This window comes from Nuphar pumila, chromosome 10 (assembly GCF_984573655.1).
Source record: "Nuphar pumila chromosome 10, dmNupPumi1.hap1.1, whole genome shotgun sequence".
Taxonomy (NCBI): Eukaryota; Viridiplantae; Streptophyta; class Magnoliopsida; order Nymphaeales; family Nymphaeaceae; genus Nuphar; species Nuphar pumila.
Window position 1 is genome coordinate 92436311 of NC_143258.1, and position 18205 is coordinate 92454515.

At 39.5% G+C, this 18205-nt stretch overlaps 1 protein-coding gene across 1 annotated transcript; it reads left to right on the forward strand.

The window, feature by feature from the left end:
- The first annotated feature begins 5768 nt into the window (after window positions 1-5768).
- Window positions 5769-6793, forward strand: LOC149827368 (chlorophyll a-b binding protein 3C, chloroplastic-like). The gene has a single exon (XM_090019315.1). It carries the CDS (start codon window positions 5844-5846, stop codon window positions 6645-6647), a length of 804 nt encoding a protein of 267 aa, XP_089875441.1. The 5' UTR covers window positions 5769-5843; the 3' UTR covers window positions 6648-6793.
- Window positions 6794-18205: the final 11412 nt, after the last annotated feature.

Consider the following 18205-nt stretch of genomic DNA (forward strand, 5'->3'; position numbering starts at 1 on the left):
CTTCTGCCTCACAACAGGCAGCTCACAAGAGTGTTGGCTGAGGGAGGTTCAAAGACTCAACAAAATGTGATAGATCTTTAGGAAAGCTTGCTGCGACAACGGCAGAATGTAGTCAAGTCCTGATGTTGCGCACGAACGTTGGATGAGGTGAGGTGAATGGTGCATTGCAAGAGGCGACGCGGATGAAGATGTGCGCTGCAAGATTGGCGCGGTGTGCGGCGTGAGTGCGCGTGGCAGAAAGTGCATGAAGAATGTAGCATATTGCTGTGCAACAAACATGCACGTCGCAGGAAGCAATGCGTGCGCTGATTGACGCAGCACAAGAGTGCATGAGCGTGTGACTGCAGAAGTGTGTGAGCACTACGTTGCACTGCATAAATGCCTTGCACACTAGCAATATACACAAGGTTCCAGATGATGATCTTGGGCCTGTGTTAGCCCCGATTGTGCGTTGCTCAGTTGAATGAGTGTGTTTAGCCGTTAGACTTTCGTGAGAGGCAGTCTGAGTCGAGAACCTCCCTTCACCTTAGCAGAGCTAGAAAGAACTCTACGGTGAGCAAAGTTGAATTCTTCTGAGCTGCAGTCGTTAACGATCGTCCACCTCAAGAGTCAACATATGCAATGGATATTGCAATAGTGAATGAGCTGAACATGAAGATCATTGAAAGAGCAAGGAGCTTCAAGTACTCACCTATAAGTGAAGGTCAACACTACAATCTTGACGTCTTCACTGCAATGAACAACTCCAAAGGAATCCGCAAATCGCCGGACGTGCAATAAAACCCAATCTAGGCTCGAAGTGCTTGATCAAGTCTGAATCCAACTCAGTTAGCTTGAAACTAACTAGAATTGGCCCAAGGATGAATACCGAGCATCAATCTCAAATTTTCCTGATTAAGTGAATCGAATGCACTAAGGCACCAAAGTGATTTCTCTCTTCTCAAAAGAAGGCCGCAATCTACAATTCTATTCAAATGATTTCAAAAGATACAATTCTATTGAAATGAAGCCTATTTATAGGCTGTACAAAACCACAAACCAGTTTGTATAAACCACCAGCTGATTCCCAACTGTCACAAGTGGTCCCAACCAATCAAGACTCCCATCCATTGAACCTGGCCTACAGAAGTGGCACCCAAGGCTCCCATGCGCTGAACCTGGTCATTCTGATGTGGCGCACTAAGTTGTGCAACTAACTGGCCAATTGACCCTGCTGACTTCTAGCTGATGTGGCAAGATTTGCTGGCAGTATGCTCTGTACAAGCAAAAACCCACGCTGGCAAGTGCGACCTTCAGCTGTGTTGTTGCGCTATGTGTGGTTGTGCTGACTGATACAACTGCATGTCCCATAACCAAACGGATTCATTGTGGGTCGCATCACACTACTGCTGGCGCATTCTTGTGCCAGCAAAGGTTTTTAATGGCGCTAATAATGTGCTAGTAAAACCCTTATTTTCTGTAGTGAATGCTATCGTTAACATTTACACACTCTTCAGGCTTACAACAACGGTAAATAAATCATTTACAAATTTTTTTTGAAGGAATTATATTTCAATTACAAAGGAATCTGATTGGTATTCCATTTCAGATTAGGTTTAAGATATTCAAATGCAATTATATGAATTTAATTGGATTCAGTATTTGTCTTTTTAAATCTGAATCTGACTCCAACTATAATTAGCCAATATCCAAATAGTGGGATATAGTATATACTTGGCTAAATCCAACCCAAATCGAAACCATTTACATCCTTACCCTCACCCGGCTTATTAAATCAACGAGTCTTGCAGGTTGGGTCAGAACGTGGTCACAACACTTGAAAAGTAACACTACTAACCATAATTGGAAATTAACAAATCAATAAAAAAATTTAGTTCATGTAGAAAGCAGAAAACCAAGAAAATCCCATTAATATGTTCTGAGATAAAGAAAGGGGAGGATAAGAGAAATGAATAAATAGAGATTAAACAGCCCCAAATCACAGTCATTAATCTCGATTTGAAACACATCCTTTGTAACACCCCGATCTGGGACCTAAAAAGTCCGAGTTCGGTTGGTATTACTTCCTAGAGGGAAAGAATACAAAGTTTACACAGAGAAAACATGGCCAATTTTTTTTCATTTTATTCTCATAAGTCAACTCTTTCTTACAATTGTTCATCATTCATAACAAAGAAAGCAAATACATCTTATTCAATGACAAAGAAAGTAAAATATACCAAATGCTCTGCTGAAGAAGGAAAAGTTGCTCACAAACTGACTGTTCTAATGCCTGGAACCTACAGTTGTAATCAACAAAAATGGGGGTGAGTCTACAACCCAGTAAGAAATAATTATAAGTAAATAAACAATTAACTTACAATTGTAGTGGGCTCTAAGCCCTTAATCTTAGTTTAGTTTTCGACACACCACACATGTTTGTATATTTTAATTACCCCCATTATCATTATCAAATACTATCTCTCACACAACCATCACTAGATTGGTTATATTGGTCATAGTTGTCTATGGGCATAACAACCCCGCAAAATACCCCAATTTTATATGTTGGCCAGACAATAAACCATACACTCTCAATGGTCCCCGGACCACCAGGCACTGCAGTGAACCACCACGAAAACCCCATCGGTAGCTAGCCGGGAGGTCAAGCTCTCAATCTCGGTATGGTTCATGTTACATCCTAACCATGATGGTTATCAACCATCCATGGTCCTCCAGAGTCCCAAATCAGTGTGAGTATAACCCTAAGTCATAACTAAGTTCACACATTGAACCACATTCATAATTCACTCGTTCCCTCACGAGTGATATCGTGACTGATTACAAAAATCTCATTCTTAATCTTATGATGACCTTAGGACTCACATCTCTCTCACTTAACACACAATGATGTAGGGTCTCTACATCGTTAAATCATCGGCGGCCCACTCTCCGTGGTGGCTGCACTCTGGCCGTGAACCAGATAGCCCTTGCCACAGGTCGTCACTTCCGGGATTTAAGGGGTTATGCATGCTTAACTCAAAATATTTATTCATATAAGATTAATGAACTAAATGAGGCTCTAATCTAAACTTAGTCTCGTCACAATGCATGATATTAATGATCATATAGACATGCAATTGAAATAAAATTTTTTTTTATCATGCATGACATATCACAACTAACAAGTATATCACTACAACATGTATATATAAATCAACTCATAATGTCAAGCATGGAAGTTTATGCATATCATGGCCTCACCCCAAAATAATCATTTATAACATTACAGTAACAAACAACATGAAAATGTTTATTTACATCTAAGATTACTTATAATATCCCTTACCTCAAGTGCAAACACCGTGTTTTTACCGAATTCGAGTCTCAAGATGCTCTAACGGTAAGATTTGGTCATTAAACCAACATATTTGAATTAATTCATAAAACCTCTTACAAAATTATCAAAATACCTCTTATGAATTTACTCAAGAAACCTTAAATTTTTTGCATCACTGATTTTACTGAAATATATGAACTAGTGGATTCCTCTCTATGATACGAGTCCAACGCACCAAACCTCACTTGATTCCGAGATCGGGGTGCAAAGTTATGTCTATTTTATCGAAATGGATCTCGGGTATCCAAATGAATATTTTGGTAAATTTCGGATTTTGGTACCATACGAGACTTTCTTATGATCCGATCCAGATCCATTTCTGATCTGGATACAACCTTGTATGTTTGTATTCAGAACCATAACTCATCTGGATCCAGAACAGTCAGATTGGATCCAGAATAGTCTGACCGGATCCAGACTATTATGACTGGATCCATAATAGTCTAATTGGAACCAGGACATCTTGACTGGATACAGAATAGTCTGACTAGATCCATACACTATGACTGGATCCAGAACTGTGTGACTGGATCGAGAACAGTCTGATCTAGACTTAATTCTGATATGTATCCAAGACTGATCCAAACAGATCCAGAACATTTAGTCTGGATCCAGAACAAGTCCAGATCAAACTGAATCCAAACTGAGAACCCAGATCCAGTTAGATCAAACCAGTTCTACCTGACTCGAGTTTATCCAACCCGGTTCAGCTCAGACCCGAGTCGGTCTGAACTGGTTCCACTTGAACCAGTTCCATCTAAACTGGTTTGACCTGAACCGGTTCACCCAAACCATATATTTTTATTATATATATATATATATATATATATATATATATATATATATATATATATATATATATATATTGTCTCGGTTCAGTTTGGGTGCGTCCCGGATCGACCCGGTTCAGTCTGGGTCGCAGTCAGGCCGAACCAATTTTTTTTTGATCGGTTGGCTCGGTCTGGGCGCGACCCAGACCGTCGGGTTTGGTTTGGGTCGCGCCCAGACTGACCCGGTTCGGTTCGGGTCACGCCCGGACGGAGTCGATCCCCCGATAAAACCCCTAACAAGGGTGGAAAAGGGGCATCGCCCCCCCCCCCCCCCTTTCCACCACACAGAGAGGGGTCGACCACCGGAGCCGGCCCTCTTTGTCCTCCTCATTGGTAGAGGGAGGTCGGCCACCGACATTGGTCGGCCGACCACCCCCCTCCTCTCTCTCTCTCTCTCTCTCTCTCTCTCTCTCTCTTGTTTTTTTTTTCTTCAGAAACTCACCGGCAGCCTTGACTGCCGACCCTCTTTGTTTTGACAGAAAAGAAACAAAGAAGAAGATAAAGAAGGAAAGGAAGGTGCTCACCTTGCCGCCGTCGCCGGTAAGTGCCTCTCCCTCTCTCTTTGTCTTCCTCTCTCTTTGTTTCTCTCGATGTGGGGTGCGAAAGGAGGACCTACGTGTGGGTTTTTATAACCCTCACGCAGGGTGAGGGGGTTGAGGATAAACCTCGCCCCCTCCCACGGATTTTGGGGTGAGGTTTATGCTCACCCCTTCTCGAATTCTCGAAACGGCTTTCCCAAATGGGAAACCATTTTCTTTTTAATCGATGTTTATCCCATCCGGCGACTTCGCCAGAGGGGGGTTTTACATCATTTTCGATAAAAGCTTTGAAATCCAAAAAAGAAAGATACTCCATGTTTTTAAAAAATCAGCAAAAGTTTCATTTTGAGGGGAAACATTCGGAAAAAATATATTTAGAAAAATACTTTTCAAAAAACTCAATTATGGATTTAATTTTTTTGGATCTTGGGTTTGGATCACAATTGGTCTTGAATTTGAATCCCATGGTTCTTATATGCTAACTTGATTTTCAGAGAAACATCTCATATATATGTCAATTCCGTTTCCCTTATTTCTCACCAACATTCTTGTAATTAGTTTGCAATTCCAGAATACTCAAATTTAAACTTTTACATCCACATCTATTCCATTTTGGATAACATGCAAAACCCAACACTTGGATAGTTCGATGTTATTCGACTAAGGCTATACAGTTGGCCTGGTAAACTTTAAAGGCCATATTTTTTAACTTTTATATCACGATAAGTTGAAAATATAGCGGTATACCTAAGCTATCACAATTTAAATATGTAAATAAGCAGCTAGCAAACTTATCCATTTAGCATAGAAAAATCTAGTACACCACCAATATCCGTGACTACGTGTACAAGCGATGGACCATGCATCCCTCAACCTCACCGGCGAAAGAAATGTGCGGTCATGGTTGGTTCCCAGAACTCCACAAATCAAATCAACCAATCACAAAACAGATATTGATTTCATTGGATATGCAGGTCAGGAGGGACCTCAACCCCTCCGCTGCGCATATAAATTGCACCACCAGGTCAAGCACCCAACTCACTCCACTCCCCTAGCACCAACCCACCACCTACATCCCCTCCTTTCAAGAAGAAGATGGCCACCATGGCTCTCTCCTCCCCTACCTTCGCCGGCCGGGCGGTGAACCTCTCCCCCTCCACCTCCGAGCTCATCGGCCAGGGCCGCATCACCATGAGGAAGACCGTGGCCAAGCCCAAGCCCAAGCCCGTCTCCTCCGGCAGCCCGTGGTACGGACCAGACCGCGTCAAGTACCTCGGTCCCTTCTCCGGCGAGCCCCCTTCCTACCTCACCGGTGAATTTCCCGGAGACTACGGCTGGGACACCGCCGGTCTCTCGGCCGATCCGGAGACCTTCGCCAAGAACAGGGAGCTCGAGGTGATCCATGCTAGGTGGGCTATGCTCGGCGCCCTTGGCTGCGTCTTCCCCGAGTTGCTTGCTAGGAATGGAGTCAAGTTCGGTGAGGCTGTGTGGTTCAAGGCAGGGGCTCAGATCTTCAGCGAGGGCGGCCTTGACTATCTGGGCAACCCGAGCTTGATCCACGCTCAGAGCATCTTGGCCATCTGGGCCACGCAGGTCATTCTCATGGGTGCGGTAGAGGGGTACCGCATTGCCGGTGGTCCTCTGGGAGAGGTGACCGACCCGCTTTATCCTGGTGGCAGCTTCGACCCGCTGGGTCTGGCTGATGACCCCGAAGCGTTCACGGAGTTGAAGGTGAAGGAGATCAAGAATGGCAGGCTTGCCATGTTCTCCATGTTCGGTTTCTTCGTTCAGGCCATCGTGACCGGCAAGGGTCCGTTGGAGAACCTGGCGGACCACTTGGCTGACCCAGTCAACAACAATGCCTGGGCCTTCGCAACCAACTTCGTCCCCGGGAAGTGAACTCCTTGAGAAGATCAAAAGTTTGTAAAATGTAAATGATCGTGATCTTTCCGATGTGTAAAGTGGATTATGCTACTTGAACACGCCATTTTTTTTGTCTTTGGTATTCGATTAGAAGTCCAATGAAAAGCAAAATTCTCCGCAAACTGTTTGGTTTCTACATGGAATTGAAGTGTTGTATCCAATCTGTATTGTTTGGATTCGGCATTTAATGGGCATGGGAATTACCAAAATCCTACAAATAATGCGTCCATTGCCGATCGCTCAATTTTGCAATAGCTTGTCATGACTAGAAACCATAAATTATAGCAGTTGGTGATGACTATAGACTAGAAAAACAAAGAAACAACTAGCTCCTTCTGATCGTGAAAACTTTATGGCAGCTGCAAAGCAGAAAGAAGTGCCACAAGTTTGGCAATATGAAGATCATAAATGTCAGGAGCCAATAAAGAACAACAATGCATTTACGTCGAAAACAATTGAAGCTATCTCTTCAAATTTTACTGATCGTAGTTATTGAAAGACTTCCATAATCAAATAATGTGTGCCTGCTATCAGGACCAACAGTCATAGTTGCCACTGCTTCCATGAAACCCAATTCATATTCATAGACGTGAAATTAGTGGTGCCATACCATGATAACGTAGACCACCTGAACATGGAACTGGTTATTCTTTTTCGTAAAACATCAACTACTAGCAAAGAAAATTATATTGTTCATCTTACCTGGATGGATGGGGTCTGGAATAAAATTATGGCCAAGGGTGTTTATCTTCACTAAGGGTGTCAATCCAGCAGTGTCCCCATAGTCATATGCATATATAGCTTTTGTGGTGCCATGAATGCTTCAGGCTCAACTGTTTGGTGAAGAAGCATAAGATCTTGTGACATTGGGCTGTTGTTGGCCACTGCTTAATAGTTAATATACTTTAACATTACTTATTATGTGTGCTCTCAATATTAGCATCGATATGCACATTTCATTTGTTTTCTTGTGTTTTATATATGCTCTGTTTGGAAGCAGGATGAAATTACCATTTCCTTTTTTTTTATAGTCAAGCTGGCGTTAGGCAGACCACTACCTGTTCCTTTAACCAGTAGTAGCTGTGATTTGTACACCAAAAAAAAAATCACCCAAAATATGGTTTTGCCAAATATGATTTTTACAGCAGCTCTGCACAGGATCAAATAGAAGCTTCTCATTCATGCCCAAACCAGACTAGAATGAACTTCCTTATAAAGTTGGTGTTGACACTGATAGTTGATTTACTGCCATCAGTTTCCTAGTGACAGAGGCGTGCTCTCTCTCTCTCTCTCTCTCTCTCTCTCTCTCTCTCTCTATATATATATATATATATATATATATATATATATATATATATATATATATCATATCACATTTTTTTCTGAGTTGCTGCTGTGATAAGGGAAGCCCTGAATTGTAGAGAGACAGGAGAAACATTAAGCGCCATAGTTCACAAAAGGTTGTGTACAGTACCATACAGTGCTAACTTTCAACCTTTTTTTTAAATGAACAAAATATTTTCTTTGTGAAAGGAATGATGGTAACCTGTATTATTTTATTTTTAATGTACTTGCAGACATCCAATCTCAAGCAACATGTAAAGGCTATCCACCTAGTAGAAAAAAGAACAAGAAAAAAATATCTTTTGTTTGTGTTTTTCTTTATGGACTGCTTGTTGGACAAAGTGATAACAAAAAAATGTTTGTCATTATCATCAAGCTCCAATCTTTTCTTTATTTCTGCTACCTATTGCTGGCATGATACAGCTGTTTTGGTCTGCTCTATTGCTAGTTTATTTGATCTTTTGATATTGTTTGTACTGTCTATTCCAGAATTATTGATCATGTTGCCCTCCTGGGACCATACAGATGGGTCTTCCAAGGCACATACATGAACGAAGGATATATTTCCGGACTGATTGTTTATGGAACTACTTTTGAGGTAAATTGAAAATATTTTGGCATAATGTCTGTTTGATATAGGCTACCATACTGCTAGAACCTTAGGTTAAAATTTTCGAGAGAAAATTAATGATTTGTAAGGGTTGTTCCTCCTCCATCGGCTGTTGATTATGAGGATTGCTGACAAACATAGATGTGGGTCCATGCCTCATTGAATGACTGAATGCAGGAAGCTGAGCAACCTTGCATGAACTTGTGTGCATGTTTTGTCAATTAAGTTGTTGCTCTGTTTTTTTGCTGGGCCCTTTATGTGAAGAACTAGTTTGGGCATGTATTTTTTTTCCAGTATCAATGGTTTGATTGTGTTGAGCTTAGAGTTACCGGAAGCTTCTTAGATAGGTGGGAAGCTCGCTTCCCAGAAACTCACTTTGGAAGCGCGATACTCTTCGCTTCCAAAACTTGATGAGAACCTCGATTCCCCGACGCTTCTCCTATGCTCTCCACATGCTTCATTTATTCTTATTATATGTTCTCTTACTCAACTTTTCATGCTTTTTATGTGTTTTCTCCTACTCTTCTCACTCACTTCCATGTGCTTTTGCTAAATTGGTAGTCATCATTTTTAGATTTTGTTAAAAATTTAATTCTTACACTAAAAAGTCATGAAATTTAATATTAGTCACTTTTATTTAAGTTTTTATTTGTGTTTTATTTTGATTCTCATTCAATTCTTATATTTTTTGTTTTTTATTCCTCGTTTCCTATATATTTAAAAATGCATCGCTTCTTGCTTCGGCTTCCCGTATCATTTCCCGCTTTAGCTTCCTAGTGTGGCAACCTTGTTTGAGCTATCAGCTTTCTGCATGTTTGGATTTTTTGACAGTTAAGCATGAGAACAAAAAGGACAATTTGAGTTAAAGGAGACCTTATCCGAAAGAAACAGAGTCACAGAGAATTATCTAGAAGCAGCAGTAGAAGCTTCAGCCAAGGGTTCCGTTAATTCCCCCTCCCTTAGTCACTAGCATGCTGTGTCAGGAGACACAATTGCAAAACCATTTATTTACAAGGGAAAGAAAGAAATAGCCTTCCAACTTCCATGTAACCTGGAGGAATCCACTCAAGAGTTCAAGAGGGCATATAGCAGGTTGAAAATATGTGATGGCCATGTTGAATTTTAATTGGTCCTACATTCCTTCTCTGGTCCACAACAATCTTAAGGTTAATGCCCCTTGGCATTCGATGTATTTTTGCCGTGGATATTATCTCCAGCATGCATGCCACTGAGTGTTTTAGGTGGCAAATAATGGGAAGCTGGTGGATCCTGTTTTAAGGCACTGGTTGTCACTCAAGGAAATCAGATGTTAACTTGCTTTTGGCAAGGCCACATGATTTTCAGGACTTGCCTGAATGCCTGAACCCTTTAACTTCTATATTTTGTTTAACATGTAAAATAGATATGTTTACTATATGTTTCTGACCCAAGTCACCAATGTTCGGCCATTTGGGTGCATAGCTTTTCTAGTGCTAAGATGATGTTTGGCATTATCATCGGTTCAGAGCTTTCTGTTTTCTGCTATTCCATTCATTTCACTTGTGTTGGTTTGAATCAAAATTGTTTGCAAGTGCTTTTCATACGTTCTGTTTTCTGTTATGGTTTTTCACCTTTCAAGTTCTGAGAAATTTTAACAGGAAACAACAGATCATGGAATGTTGGGAGAAAATATCAAAGAAGACTGGTTCAATTGAGATAGAAGATACTCCAGAAACGAGAGTTTCAGTTGTCAAGACATCTCTTCAATCATACAAAGAAGCACTAGCAAATGATGATTAATCCACACTTGCCGAAGTGGAGTCCTTGCTCCTGTCCACTGAAGATGAAAAAGCTGCTCTTCAAAATAAAGTTGCAGCAATTTCTGCAGAACTGTCAACTGAGAAGGACAGGGTTCTATGAATCAGTGCAGACTTTGATAAATTTAGGAAAAGAACAGAGAGGGAACGAATCTCACTTGTATCAAATTTGTAATGGGACCCATAAACTGTGCATTCTCATTGCAAAATAGTTTCATAAATAAATAAAATTCTTTAATAAAATATTTTTTGTTTGTTTTTATATTTATGAAGCTGAAAAAAAAACAAATTAACTGATGCAAAATTGTGTCAGTAAAACATGTTTCACTGGCAGAGTTTAGTGCCAGTGAAACGATTTTCACTGCCACAGTTTAGTGCCAGTGAAACAATTTTGTTTCTTTTTTTATGTGACCTGAAAAAAAAAATCACCGACGCAAACTTGTGCCAGTGAAACGATTTTTGCTGTCACAGACTAGTGCCAGTGAAAACTTTACACTGGCACAGCGTAATGCCAGTGAAAATTATCACTGGCGCAAACGCTGTGTCAGTGAAAACCTTTTCACTGCCGCAATAGTCTACAGTAAAAGGTTGTATCGCTGGCGCAGAGTTTGGGCCAGTGAAAACTTTTTACTGTCGAAAGTAAAATTTGCCAGTGAAAGCTTTCACCGGCGAGGCTTTCACTGGCGTTTCTACAGGCGCAGACGCAACCTGCGCCTGACAACCATCTGTCTTCCATATTCTTGAAATGGAAGGGAGTTTCAAAAACGAAAATGAACAGTCGTTTTTGAGGGCTGCAATAAAAGCAAGAGAAAAAAAATTAAATCAATGTTGAAAGACGTTTTTTTAGAGACTTTACAAAAAATCGAGGGGCCTTGAAAACTTCAAGGCTTTTCTCTCCCAATCTTCCCACTCTTTGGTTTCACGATTCCCCTCAAACCCTTCATCTCCCACATGAAACTCTTCATCTCTCACGCCTACCCTCTCCAGCCAGCCGCGTGATCCACCTTCGTTGAGCACTCCACCATTGATTCCAGCGAAGAAGTGGTGCGAGGCTGTCGGACGTTCACGAAGAAGACAAACATCTTGCCTTCGGGGGTCACATTTTCACGAGGGGACTGCTCAAGGTGTAGCATCAATAGTTTGTGGCCACAAAATCGATCCACCATCTGACCGGAAGATTCCAGTTTTTGGGTGAGAGGTAAGGACATAATCTCCTTATGCTTGGGCATCGCGTTATGCGGTATGTGTATATGCTGGACCATCAAATTACATATACCATGCTATGTATAGATTAGGTTGGTGCAGAATTTATGTAGATGGCTTCACGAGCATTTGAACTCTGCACTGCATGTTTTTTTGAAGTATATTCAACGGCTGATATGCATATTTTGTTTTGGATATTATTTCTGCATGTATGATTAATGTGAATTCTGACCTGCCCATTTGAACTCTGCACTGCGTTTTAATTTTTGTTGGGAATAAGATATACAACCTGTTATGAAACTGCGTTTATTATTTGAAGAATTTGGGGCTTGAGATCTTAAAACAGAGGTTGTAATCTAACTTATAAACTCTGAAAGAATTTCTGTTATGAACTTATCACGCTTCCAAATTTATAACATGAGTTTGATTTAATAGTTATGAAGGCATATAGTTGTTTTTATGTTTTAATCGATGGGTCTGTAATGACAACAAACCCCTGTATATATGCCTCATTTGAGTCACTATGGCGGGTGTCTTAAAATCCTTGTAGTAACATCAAATTAAAATTTTCTTTGATGTTATCAATATAGTCTGGTATAAGCCACATCATTTTTTTTATCATTGACTGGTTCATCCCTACTGCACTGGACCAATTCGGTCCAGTGATTAATGGGTATAGGTTCACTGGCTGTTTGAGTAAGTATGCTATTTTTTGTAGATTAAGCAATTTCCTTGGCCCACTAAATGTTGTTAGATAACCTATTAATACTCGATTTGCCGCACTGGGTCTGGTCTGGAATTAATGTTTGGAATATGTTTTGTTTTGACATGCTATAGGTTTTATTTTTTGTTACGAGGTTATGGGGTCCGGATGAAAGAACTAAGAGGGAGGAAAGTGTGTATTGCATGCCTCATTAGGTTATAGTTTTAAAACAACATTTTGAAACATTGTTCTGGACTTAGTATATTACTACTTACTTTTTGTTGCTTCATACGTGAAGAACTGTGATGGAGCATGCATAGGTGGGTACGTATTAATTAATATGGCATACCCCGAATAACAGAAAGTAACATTGGGAATGTAAATTCATGAGGGCGTGTATTAGGATTGACAATAATTTTTTATGGAGGCTCGGTTGAATCAGTTTGTTTGCAGCTAAGGTCAACCATTTATGTGGTCTGTGTAAACCTTATTGCTGACCTATCCTAATCAGACCCGGTGGGTCCGGTGTGTGCCACTGCATCAGGCCAGGGTCGTGACCCATTTCACAGGGCAGCACACGTTGCTCATGGTGGTGTTGTCAGCACCACCTGTGCCAATGGCACCGTTGGCTCTGCTAGGCTGGAGCTGTGGTGCACATAGAAGTTGTTGAATAGGTCTTGACAGGCTTATGACATTAGGAGTCACTTATAGTGAATTGTCATATTAGAAAACACTTTACCTTCTATTGAAAAAAAAAAGAATACAATGTGAACATGATAGAAAATATGTTACTTTCTATTGAAATAAAAGAATACATGTATATATACAATGTGATTCTATTAAGAAGCACATCATATTTTATATTTATTCAACAGTTCTTTTAGTTTCTACAGATTTTGAACTATCGTAATAACAACCAATTGTTTATAAGTTATGATGGTCAACGATTATGTGAATGATGGGCGTACACAGCAACTGTGTAGGTAGAGTTGTTGTGCGTGGCTACGGACCGATTGGTTGGGGCCCCCAGTCTATAGCCAAATCCTGCACTTGTGCACACACACAAGGCAACCTACTGTATTGAGCAGGGCGGATAGCGATCACTGCACCTGCGTGAGGGCAACAAGTGCATGTCACCTTGAGATGAGATGTTGCTAGTCCAAACACCAATAGCATAGATGTATAACTGGTAAGGGTCTACCTAACCCAGTTTACCTTTCAAAAGAAAATGAGAATAAAATATAGAATATAAAGTATACAAATATATTCAAGATAAAATATATTTATAGGTATCAATGGCCAGTGCCAAATTATCATAAACAATGATTGTTAAAGATTCACATGTGATGGAATAGTCATAAATTCAACTATATACATCCATTGCATGTACTTTAGAAATTTATCAAGCGGGATCTAGTCTCACAGACTCTGATCCATCAAACACTTGAGATTATACATCTTCCACGTGTGAAGGGCATGACCATGGTTTAAATATAAAAATCGGTTATAGGATTGGAATCCTTAAGGATGGTCTTGCGTACTCAACGAAGTGTGGTTCTATTTGGAAACCGGGTAAAATGATATACAAATGTTATTTTGTTATTCTAGCCATTTAGTTTTGGTATGGTTGTGCCGATGTATGTTTGTACAAATACAAATTTTATCGCAAGCACATAAACAAATTGTTATGCTATTGTTGGACCTTGCAAAAGAAGAAATGATAATGCTATTTGTTTCACATGTAAATTTGGTATGTGATTCGCATATGAATGTAATGACCATGTTCAGGGTATATGTCTATTATTAAATGTATGTTCTATTATAATTGCGCAATTAGGAAAAAATACAAAGGCACGATAGTACAAATTAAAATTGAGCATATGCAAATTCAGTTTAGACACAAATCTGCCCTTGAAATCATGACAGTCTTATTGAAGCATGAGGAGATATGTGATGAACAACAAACTACTAGTCGTATTATGATAACCATATTGCAACGTTTGTAAATCCACTATGAACCTGAAGATACTATTCGCTTATGATATATGTGTACCTCTGAAAGTCACTATTATGCATAATTGCTTAAGAATGTTATGTATTAGTGAATGTGGCAGTAAATGAGATGTCAACGATGTTTTCTTATCACATAATGGTTTGTATGTGGCATGTTGTAAACGCATATGTTTGTTATAATTGCCCAATTAAGGAAAATTGTAGTGGTATGGTCGTACAATATGGAAACTATGCATACAAAACTCTTGCAGTTCCATGTGGCATTTATGATATGAATTGGTTTCCTAGTAATTGCATACACATGATTATTTACATGTCTAGTGTCAATGCTTGTTAGCAAAAATTAGCTAAATAAAGGGCATTTGACATGCCATGATCAGGAGAAAGTTTAAAACTGAGCTTACAATTTCACAGGACTCCAATAGTGCCATACGAGCACTTATGAACTGTTAAAATTGGGATATGCCATGTGATAGTATAACCAGTGGGGTACAAAACGTACACTCGAGCTCAAAAAATAAAACTTTAAGATGCTGAAAGTATAAGTACTTGGCTCAGAGTCGAGCCAAAATTCTGAGAAATTATGGTTGGTGCCTATTGGGCATTCGATGGATAATGTGCATACACTGAGAACACCCCGAGTGTGGGTTGGGATTTTGGAAATCCCTGGCGGTGCAATGATTAACATGAAGAAACAAACGAAAAATGTAATATATGTACACATAACTTAAATAGGGGATTCTGGGTATACCTGAAAGACGGTATATGTTACTGGTTTCCTGGGATACTGGGTATACCTGACAACGGTATATGTTATTGGTTTCCCAGAGCTCTGGGTACACCTGAAAGATGGTGTATGTTAATGGACCCATGGTCTACCTTGGAGAGGGTAGGTGGTACAAGCTTCGTGGACATTCTTGTTTTTGTGAGAGCTAGACGTCTCACGCGGTCCCCAGTCCACGGAGTTAGGGCGGGGAAGAACTACCAATGCGTCCTAGGTGATAGATCCAAGTCTTCTGCAGAAGTACATGGTGCATCCTAATTCTAGTTCTAGCCATTGGAGAGTACTCTCTTAGTCGTGAATCGTCCGCTTTGGATATCCGTACGGCTAGTCACATGGGTTATAAAATAATAGACCCCTGTGTGGTCTCGGTCTACTACGATGTCAAATGCCTGTGCGTACCCACAGGGTAATTAACAAGATGAAACATAAAGTTAGTGGATTAAGAAAAATCTTCAAGTAGTTGCATAATGCTTGATGTTGCGATTGTTAGAATAAGTCATGATTTCTGTGTTACATGATTCAAATCGGTTTTCCTTTACATGGAAATTGTGATAACTTATGAACAATGTGTTAAACATTGGTGTTTGTGCTTTATGCATACTTTACATGAAATGCTTTAGTTAAGTCAGGTGTACATCCACACTAGTTCCAAAGTTGTTATTACTTATATAAATATGGTTTATGCATGTGATGGATCGTGCTTTGATGTTGATGGAATATATCATGAAATACATCATGAAATACTTGACTTTAGTGATCTGTGCATTTATCAATTGTTAAATGGTTATTAGTTCTATCTAAACATGGTGCACATATACTTGTACACATGACACAATGCACATTCATATGGATATTATGCTTCTTACTCAGACGGGGTAGTCTGACCCCTTCTGAATTAATATTTTTCAGGAAACTGAATGGCGAGCAATTGCGATCTTCGCTGCGGACTGAGCCATGTGATCATATCTTCTTCGGATGTCCTGAGGAATATGACTTGTAATGAATCATTAAGTTGAAATTTAAAACTTGTAGTGTTTCAATGCAAGAGTTTAATTTAGTTAATACCTTGGGTCTGTACTATTACTTGTAACCCGCCCAAAATATTTGATCAAGGATTTAATAAAGCTTTTCCACTGTTGTTTAGAAAAAAAAATTATTCTAAAATTTTCAAGTTAAATATTTGGGACGTTACAATTATGGTATCAGAGCAGGACAAGAATATATGGTTCATGGCCTTCCAGCGACCCTGCAAAAGCTCTATAAGTATTTAATTTTGTTTTCTAGTTTGTAAAAAAATAAATTATTACATAATTTTTGAGAACCTAGATATATTGCTAGGGACACTATTAGACTTAACGATGTTATTATGTAGGTTCTTCAGGAACCAAGATGAATATTTTGATGAAAGGATTCAATGAAATGATTTTAAGTTTAATACTTGGATTGGTTTAATCTAGAATGTTATACCAGATCTTAATTGAATACGATCCAGGATATAGGGTCTAACGACTCAAGTTTCAATACACATTGAATATTGAATCATAGTTGACCCAATTGATATATAGAGGTTATATATATATATATGTCACTTTCTAGTAATAAAGGCTATGCCATTAGGGGCTTCAAATAGGGAATTTCGCTACACTAAATAGGACCCTAAAACGAGATGCAAGGTTTATACTTCAATTGGTTTTGTAGTATCATCTAATATAACACACATAGTTAGATACTCCAATCCATTTGGTTGGTCTTTTCAACGAATTTTGAGGACAAAATTCTTTTTAGGGGGAAATGATGTAAAACCCGTAAAATTTCGATAATTATCAAACTAAATAAAAGATAAAATTTTTTGAAATAAATACGATAAAGTGATATAATGTCAATCCAAATGGATCTTGAATCCAAACTAGATCAAATGGATCCAGTATCTAGATTCAGGTACGATGAACAGATTCGGATCCTGGATGGATTTGAAACCCAATTAAAATCCAATTGGATCTTAATGGATCCAAATATGGTTGAATTGCGAACAAGATCCAAAAATCTAGTTAGAAGGTTCAGAAGATCTAAAATATAATTTTTATCCAACTCGTATTTGAGATTCGTCGAAAACCAATTTGTATATAAGGGAATTAAACAAGGCCAATATAGCAACAAATGGTGTTGTGGTAGGATGCAGAGTGGTGTGGAACCACAACCCTGGTTCATAACCTCCGTCCGCGGAAAAATCCGATGAAAACGTACATGATAGGGACTTGGATGGATTTTCATAAGAAGATAAAAGAATTATAGTTGCAAGAAGGTGAAACTAAGGAGGAATTGGTGTAGTGGTTAAGATGATGGCTCACATGATAGAGGTCACAGGTTTAAACCCCTTGGGCCTCCAAAATTTTGCAAAATCACTAGTTTTTTTTAAAACACAACACAAAAAAGAGAAAGGATAAGTAAATTTCGTTGCAAGGTCTTGCAACGAAACCACTTCTGACACACTGGTGGGGCTCATTACCCCTTAGGGAGGAGGACCCGGTTCAAATCCCACAGTGTGCCCAAAATGAAGCCTTTTTACAAAAAAAATGAATTTATATAGGTAATTTTCATTTGGATTTTTTTTTGTTTGAAATTCAAAAAGGCAATAAATGGGAATTTAAATGGAGAGAGGGGGCGACTTTCTAAAGCAAGAGGGGCTGAACGATTGGGCCACCTTGGAAGCCCAACCGTCAACATGATAAAGAGCCTCCCTTCCATATTCTTAAAATGGAAGGGAGTTTCAAAAACGAAAATGAGCAGTTGTTTTTGAGGGCTGCAATAAAAGCAAGAGAAAAAAAAACAAATCAATGTTAAAAGATGTTTTTTCCGGTGTTTCACGTGTGCAACCTCAATCTGTTCCATCCGGATGATGGAGACCCGGAACGCAGCGTGCCACAGCGAGCTTCCATTATGCAGAGAGCCCCGACAACACAATGGACCGAAAAGCACCTCAGTCAGATCCTTCGCCACAAAGTCAACTACTTGGGGGAGGCAAAGAAATACTTGGTGCAGTGGGAGGAAACAACAGAACCAACGTGGGAGCCTGCATTCCGA

What these genes read in the sequence shown, in the direction of transcription:
- LOC149827368 (XM_090019315.1), top strand. Translation starts at nt 5,844, where the DNA reads ATGGCCACCATGGCTCTCTCCTCCCCTACCTTCGCCGGCCGGGCGGTG.